The 8,193-nt window shown below is 44.2% G+C and overlaps 1 protein-coding gene across 1 annotated transcript; it reads right to left on the bottom strand.

The window, feature by feature from the left end:
- Positions 1-117: 117 nt before the first annotated feature.
- On the bottom strand, positions 118-8,175 carry RFNG (RFNG O-fucosylpeptide 3-beta-N-acetylglucosaminyltransferase). The gene is made up of 8 exons (XM_066332240.1): positions 7,634-8,175; positions 6,749-6,797; positions 6,141-6,243; positions 5,610-5,763; positions 4,479-4,567; positions 4,223-4,388; positions 2,814-2,899; positions 118-2,581 (listed from the first exon to the last, which is right to left on the bottom strand). The coding sequence occupies exons 1-8, from the start codon at positions 8,000-8,002 to the stop codon at positions 2,515-2,517; spliced, it is 1,083 nt and encodes a 360-aa protein (XP_066188337.1). The 5' UTR covers positions 8,003-8,175; the 3' UTR covers positions 118-2,514.
- Positions 8,176-8,193: the final 18 nt, after the last annotated feature.

Raw genomic sequence — 8,193 nt, 5'->3', positions numbered from 1 at the left:
TTATTTGCCTTTTGGCCCTTGGCAGCACATCAGCCTGACAGGAGGGCACAGTTTTCTGGATTAGCAGATACATTTTTGATACAGAGCACATGTGAAGAAATATGACAAAACACAGCCTTCGACATATTTAAATATTTATTTTATAGAATCACTTTATGTATGACAAAGTAGTTTGATAAAAAAGCTGCATCCTGATAGATCCACACAGCTTACTGTATTTCTCCACACAAGAAACCTTGGAATGAGCCTGACCACTCTGAACAATTTCCTGTTGCCTTGCAGGAGAACATGGTCATTTTTAAGTTCCATAAACACACTCCCAGCTTTGAGGGCACTGCCTCTTTGGCACACCTAGTGTGACCAGTGACCACAGTGTGAAACTTCTACTGTTTAATTTTACTGCCATCAGTATAAAGTGTAGTAATTTTTAAACTGCAATTTGCCACAATTGCTGCCCAGTCCTTGCTTGGTCTGTGTCATCTTACAAGAGGCTGCTTCCAGTAGAAGAGGGGAAAAAGTACCAACAGAGAGTTCAGAAGCAGTGCTTGAAGACAAAATCACCTCAAGAGCTCATGAAGTTTCATGGTTTTCTGCTACAAGATGTTAAAACCAAGAATCTAACAAGTGTTGTAAAAAAAATACATGGATACCAGGAATCTCCAGAACTATTAATGATAAATAATTCAATCACAGGATGCCTCAATTCTAGTTAGCAGAACACCTAACAAAGAGGTAGAACCTACTATTCCACAAATCCTCCTCTGTTTTCTGTGACAGGCACACCTGTAACACTGACAGCCCATTATGGAACAGTCAGTGTGCTAGCTGGGCTTTGATCCAGTCCCCTGCAGCTTTCTTATTTCCATACCTCATGTGTACCTTAGTACACATAATAGAAAGGAAAAATATGAGAATGAGCTGCAGGACTATAGTAAGTAGCAGTCAGCTTGTTTGCTCCTTAGTGGAGCTACCTAAAATCATGCAAAGAGGACAATGTATTGAGGTAAACACTGAAAGGTTTGTTAAAATGCAGAGAACTGTATACTTCAGGAGGCTGACATCTGTGCTAAGTGGCATACTTGAATACACTACAGGCATTTGCCAGGAAGTTAAGTAACTAGCTGAAGCCCACAGCACGGCTGAGCACAGCCGTTTAGAAACCTGAAACTTCTGCTAGGTCCACAATCAAGTCAGCAATCACAGCTCCAGATCATACAATGGCTTTCCATTATTCTTCCCTTAATTTTGCCTCGAACTCTAGCACTAAACCAGCAAGTATTTTTTATAAGAGTAAACAGTGATTTCGCAAAGGTATTTTTAATGGTATTCTTCAGGTCAGGTAGGGTTTGCACATGGCCAAAGTCTGGGCTAACAAAAAAGTAAACGTATTGAGCTGCATTCCTTCCACTTTCAAAACTAAGTTTACTTTCTTTAAAAAGCAGCAGACACTGCTAGAGCACTGAATTTCTGCTTGTGAGTGTGCAATCTCCTTTTAGTGACTGCATGAACTATTTGTTGAAACATTAAGGAGTAAAACCGAACACTCATCTTATTTTATGGTAATTAAAAGATTATCTGAAGAAGCTGGAGTAACCAGCTAATGGTCATACAATTAAAGGTCCTCAAATGACACCATCAAAGCCCTCCTCGGTGCATTGCAGCTATCTAGCATTCCTCCTCCCTCACACTGCTTCAGAAACAGGGTGTGTTTTGCCAGCACAAGCTTCTCCAGCTCATGTGACCAACTACCGGCCAAGTGGGAGGAACAATTACCATCTTGTCAGGCAAATATTTCTTCAATATCAAATATTAAGGGAATAGATCATAAACATCAACCATTGCAATTCAGCTGGCATGTGAGCCAGGTATGACAATTACCTCCACAGGAGGTACACATGGATGACAGGGGAGAATGTACATTGTAAGCAACTTATCCAGTCCTGAGTAAACTTACCCTCACACAGGGTTTTCTCATGACAAAGGCTTTCAAGACTTGTTTACCCTAGTGATTCCAGGATTTCTGTATTCTGGTCCACTGGAGTTTTAATCTGGCAGGCCACAAGCTCTTAAGTAATTCTGTTCCCAAGAAAGATGAGTGAAAACTTCCCCTCTCTTGTCACCATGGGGACTACAGTCTCCTCTAGCACTCCAGCTTCAAAACAGTGGTTTCTAAAAACTCCTTATGGTAGTAAGAACACTCTCACTCCCAGTACTGCATTTGCCTCAGATGTGCCCAAGCACAGGTTCACATGACATCAGATGAAAGTGTAAAGTGACTTATACACAGGACTGTGGTCATCTTATGAAGAGCCACTAACAAAAGAGCAAATATTCTTCCTGGAATGCCCAAAGCAGCAGCTGAACAAACCACACCTTTTTGCTTTTCTAAACAGAGTTTGTCTGCCTCCTTTGTAGATACCACTGGTTGTCTCCCAGAAGAAAAAAACCACCAAAAAACTCCACAACTCCTTAAGCAAACTAGCTAAAACACAGGTGTCAGTGGCTGGTCAAGAATTACGACATCTTCTTAGCAGGGCACCAGATAGTGTCAGGATAAAGCAGACAATGGACAGATTTAAATCTATATTAAAAAAAAAAAAAAAAAAGACAGCATTAGATTGGAATTCACCATACATGGAACATACTAGCATTGAATGTGCAGCAGTCTGATGGAGCAGAGGGTGGGTCTACCTGCTTTTGGCACAGTAACAAGAGCTGACATGAGAAAATAACCCCATTAGTGGACCTGATCATCTTACAGGTGACAAACATGAACAAGGCAGAGAGATCTTGTTTTAGAAGTGAACACTAACCGGGTTGGATCTTGCTGAAGGCCGAACACTCCTCCCACACTCACAACATTGTGCTTGTTCTCAGGGTCACCGTAACTCAGGGTTACCTGTCAAAACAAATAAGTATTCATAAGTATTCAGTATTTTTAACACTAATGCAGAAAACCAGAGTATAAACAGCAGGGTAATTAATGAGGTACCAAGAAAGTCTCCAAAGATGCTGTCTAATCTGAACATGGATCACATTTGGAGGACAGCAGTTAGTTCTGACAATAAGCAATGCTGGCACTGAATGGCACTAAGGGTAACGTGGGAGAATACACAGAAGATCTGAAGTTGCATTGGCCTGAATGACGAGTTTCACTTGTAAGCTTTGTAAGGACATTAATCCTGCTACTGTCTGTACCTTCACTAAATGACACATTCATCCTCACCAGATGCCTGAAGTCTGCAATAGCAATATTTTAGCACAGGGGGAAAATATAAATATTTGCATGGTAAGTGGCATGGAAAGGATTGTCCTATTTCAAATCTGGAACAAAATTTAGATCTTTGGAACACCAGATGAGGGCTGTTCCTCCACACAAGCACTGCATTAGGAATTTTTAAGGTGTCAGGTACAAGAAGACTTATGTTTTCTTTGTAACTGTACATTTCCCAGGTTTTGTGTTAGCTGTCTTCATCTCATGGAATCAGTGATCACCAGTGAAACAATATATTAATGCTACAGTCAGATTCAATAGCATTAAAAAGATTACATCATGGTGGAATTTGGCCCCAGGCACACACTTCTGCTGCCTAACACAACTGCCAAAAAAAAATATAACCATGCAGGGGCAAAACCATACTCCTGTTTACTTATGGTGCCAAGCAGTGTGATGCAGGCAACACTGCTGGATGGCCTTGTGGCTCCATCTGCTGCCTGGGAGGTAAAATGTATCACAACAATTAAAAAACAACTTGATTTTTTGGATGCGACTATAAGTTCCTTGAGATTCAGACAAATTATTCTTAAAAATGATCAAACATTTAATTAGGTCTTAGCTATTGAAGAAGTACTTACTGTAGCTGCCTTTTTGAACAGCATGAATTAAGACAAACTTTGTTAGGCAAAAGCAGGAAGACTATTTAGCAAACTTCTCCACTTTCTAATACTGCTACATGCAAAAGTCAGGATTCAGAAGGAGATGGGGAACACGCTATTTAGGCTTCATGTAGCAGAATGTGTCCCCAAAGGAGGGGACAGCTACATGACCTAGTTGGCTAGGGTGAAACTGTGCCTTTTACCTAAATGAAGGACCTAAGAAGGACACAGCTCTGAGTGAGGCTGTAGATATCCTTCTTTGCTGAAGAGCGCTAAGTCTACGCAGAGTATTCTTCCTGATCAGACAGGTGTTATTATAAGAACAGGACATGAGGCATAGCCCTACCTGCTGCAGCACAGACTCGCCTTGCAGTCTCTGCAGATTTTCCAGGTGGGAATGGAACAATGGGCTGTGTAGCAGCTTTACCTCCAGCAGCCCTTCAATGATGTAGCCAATAGTGCAGTCATCGGGAAGGCGCACTCTTTCTGCAGTACTAATGAAATTGCCCAGGCTGTGACAGAGAGCATAGGAGACAAGCTAAAATGTGTTTTAAAGCCTCCCAACTATGTATTGATGGAGCTCAGCTAGAAACAGTGCTTACCTGGCCCAGGGACTCATCTTCAGGGCAAGACCTCGGCTGATACAGAACCCAGCTCCACCTGTGGCAAACCAGAATTTCACGGTTGTCTTCTGAAGAGCAAAAAGGAAAAACACACAACAGTTACCAATAATCAGCTTTTTGCATTTGGCTGGGCAGGGAAGGGAACTCAACGTTCTATTTGATATCACGTCACTACATCTGAGTCAGAACAAGGCTACGGGTGAATCTCTATTTGTTTAGGCTGCTCAAAGTGCAGCTAGCTGTTCTCTCAAATGACACACTTGAAACAGACAGCAGGTAAACCATCAAATTAGCATAAGGGAGGTAGCACACATTAAATGGAAAATGATAGTCCCGCTTCTACCCAATTCCATCTGTCTCCTGCTCATTTTAACCAAGGGTCATAGCCAGCTCAGTGTTACTGAGGATGTCAAGGGTGGTCCATATATATGTTGCCTCCATGTCCAAGGAGACTATTTTGTTGTGCAAAGTCTTCCCTAACAAGCTGCTTTAAAACTGACTTTCTGGCCAGTGGATTGATATATCTTTAAAGACACCTGCAAGTGCAGGTGACCTGGTTAGGACTTTTTCCTTAGCACATGTATCTTGTGATGGAGATATGCTTGCTTCTGGCTCTTGGAAACCTAGTAACCACTTTGTATTTGGAATGCTTTGTTTTATCCAGAAAGCTTTGGTTACCCATCTGAGGTTGGTTCAAGGTGATGACGATGTGTGTGTACTGCACTCAAAATAAATAAAAAACCCCTTGCACTTCCAACCAAACTCCCAAGCATTAAAACAAGGAACACTGCCCCCAAAGCCATCAAAGGAAAAGTAAGAGTCAAGGTGAGGAGGCCCTACTGAGCTCAGTGTGAGGGAGATCATGGCATACATGAGTAAAGGAACAGAAACAGCCATCCAGGAGACAAACTCCATTGTGCATACCTATGCATACAACATCAGAGTGAAGGTGCATTTAACCTGGCATCCTGCCTCTAAAAATGACCATCACCAGGTTCACTTCTTGCAGATGAAATCACTTGGGTTTATGGGGAATCTTACGAATTGTCAAGGTTTTAAAGGCTTAGAAGATTGGTATGTCTCTCAGACAAACTGAAAAAGTTTGCTTACTGATCCATCACTTTGGACATGGTCAGCTGCTTCGATAGGATGGTCCAGACTCGGTCGCCCCACGTAGACATCCTGGCTGTGTGAGAAGGCAGACAGGAGATGTAGGAGAGTCCGAGGGTTCACATAGTTGTCATCATCCACATGGCAAAACCATCTTCAAACAAAACAAAGCAAGAAGTCATAGGGACAAAGAAATGAGTTATAGGTTTACAACTGAGTCACAGTCTTTCAGGCTTGGAGCAGAAAGTATTTCTTATTGTCCCAAATTACAGGATAGGAAAGATGAAAGCACCTACATATGCTAAATCTGTGAAGAGGCTGAAATTAATAACCCCCTTAGATTTATAATCCTTTCCACCTCCCAGATGATGCTTGTTTATAAATACTGCATGCTGTGCTCCCTTTCCTGCACTCATCCCTACATTTTAGCTAATACTGCATTCCTTACTGGAACAGACATGGTTATTCAAGTTTCCTGTAAGCACAGAACTGGAAGAAACAAAGTCAATCAGAACAATGTGTTTCACTTACTTTTGCCCAGATTCCAGGAATTTATCATATTCCACAGACATCTTGCAGCAGAGAGCTTGCCGGGTATGGACAGCGGAACAGTTGGTGTTGATCATATGATCCCCTAGAAAAATAAAGATCAGCCCTTTTGGGTTTGAGAAGCATGTGTAGTCAAAAAAAGACTACAAAAGAAGAGCACATTTGGCACTAATACTGTACATCTGAGGTACACATGGTGCATGCATGGAGAAGAAACTGCAAGACAGGCAGGGCTCACAGGTTATCCATCTGGCATGTAAGCTGCAGAGGTCATAATATTGTTGAGTGCATAAAGACAAGTGAGCGTATATAAACAGTGTAATGACATGTGCACAAAGGAAATACCTACTATAACTTAGAACCACATAAACATAAGCTTTCTAACAAGAAAAAAGGGGGTGCAAAGATGAACCTGGTATTCTGGAAGTTCCAGGCACCTTGTCCAGTTGGCAATTACAGAGAAATTTTATCTATTTTCTCCATCTTAACTTCCTTAATTGCTTGTACAGCACGGACTTCTATAGAAAGTATGAAAGAAACAAAATTCAGTTATAATAGACAGTATGCACCTATGCTGCTACACAGCTCACCTGCTTTCAGGCGTAGCTCTCGATCCTCCCAGTCTGTGAATATAAATGTCTGTAGGAGACAAAAACAGTGTGTCCACATTTAAGAAATTCGGATTCTAATTTTAAATTTTCTCATTTTCAGTCAGAATTCAGAATGTTTCGCCTGTCTTGGTAGCTTGTTTCACAGTACCCACTGGAATGGGAGAGGGAGTAGGGGCGCAGAGACCTCCACCAACTTCAACTCCTGCCTCATTTGTTACGTTTTTTCATTACAAACCAGAAGAGTGTCAAGTGTCATTTCAATAAAGCAGGCTGTATTTTACCCTCTTTGTCTCAGGGTAGAGACAACTGATTTCCAGATAGAAAGAATTTTGGTCTTTTTTGGTACTACCTCCTCTGTCTGGCTAGGAATCATCCACAGCTCTCAAGCAGTTTAAGAAGAAAGAATGCAAGTCAGGGTGGGAAGTGGCAGCTGGTTAAAACGGTCCTGTTCCAACTGCTGGACAAAATCCCAGTAATATACTTGAATGGACTGAAATTCTGAAACAAGGGAACAAGTTTTATGTTCTTCAGGAAAATTTAGGCGGCTGAACTACTTAGTCCAAAATGTCAGCTCAGATGCATCATCACCAGGAATCTTTCAGTATCATGAAAGCACTATCCACAGTCATACAAAAATCAGCAAACTACGTCTGCTTGGACAACCGATCCCATACTGCAGGTAATTGGCTTAATCATCAACAAACTCTCTTGGAAGCACGTTCATACCAACCGTTTATATAAGACGACCTTCCACAGTCTTACAAAGAAAGTCGCTTTTAACGCAAGTAAGAAAAAACTCCTTGAGAGTGCAGCAGCTGCCCTGGAAAGCGCGGGGCCCAGGCTCCTGGCTGGGGAGGCTCTCACCTGTCCCCTCGCCTGGGAGATCCACGTTTGGAGGAGCAAGTCCAGACGGCTCTTATGGTATTTCCTCGTAGTCTTCACCGCAATAAAGATGTCCTTCAGCTCTAGGCTCTCCCTGGCCGAGCTGCCGGCAGCCCCGAGGCGGCCCCTCCGCGCAAGCTGCGGGCTACCCGCGAGGCCTCCGCCGCCCGGCGCTCCGGCAGAGCCCTCGGGGCCCGCGCGGTGCGGCGGGGCCGCGCTGGGCCCGGCGGCGGGCGGCGGGCGGGGCACGGCGGGGCGCTGCCCCCGCGGCAGCAGCAACAGCAGGAGGGCGGCGGCGCCCAGGGACAGGAGGACCCCGGCCCTGCGCAGCCCCAGGCAAGGACCGTTCATGTTGCAGCCCCGCGGGCCCCCGCGGCAGAGCACGGCCACCTCATGGCCCCACACTCTGCGAGGTGGCGGCGGCCCCGCGGAGGGAGCGCCCGGACGTCGTCGCGCCGCCGCCGCCGCGGGGCCGAGCGGGGCCGCGGCCCCTTTAAGAGCTTCACCTGTCGGCCGCGGCCTGGCTGCGACGCGCGGCCCGG

The sequence above is a fragment of the Sylvia atricapilla genome, chromosome 18, assembly GCF_009819655.1.
Source record: "Sylvia atricapilla isolate bSylAtr1 chromosome 18, bSylAtr1.pri, whole genome shotgun sequence".
NCBI classification, from domain to species: domain Eukaryota; kingdom Metazoa; phylum Chordata; class Aves; order Passeriformes; family Sylviidae; genus Sylvia; species Sylvia atricapilla.
The sequence above is the reverse complement of the archived record's forward strand: the minus strand, read 5'-3'. Positions and strand labels throughout refer to the sequence as shown.

What these genes read in the sequence shown, in the direction of transcription:
- RFNG (XM_066332240.1), bottom strand. Translation starts at nt 8,002, where the DNA reads ATGAACGGTCCTTGCCTGGGGCTGCGCAGGGCCGGGGTCCTCCTGTCC. An exon ending in AGAGCTACGCCTGAAAGCAG is followed by an intron (nt 6,244 to 6,748) that starts GTGAGCTGTGTA and finishes TTATTTTTCTAG; the next exon opens with GGGATCATATGATCAACACC. An exon ending in ATGTCCAAAGTGATGGATCA is followed by an intron (nt 4,568 to 5,609) that starts GTAAGCAAACTT and finishes TTTGCTCTTCAG; the next exon opens with AAGACAACCGTGAAATTCTG.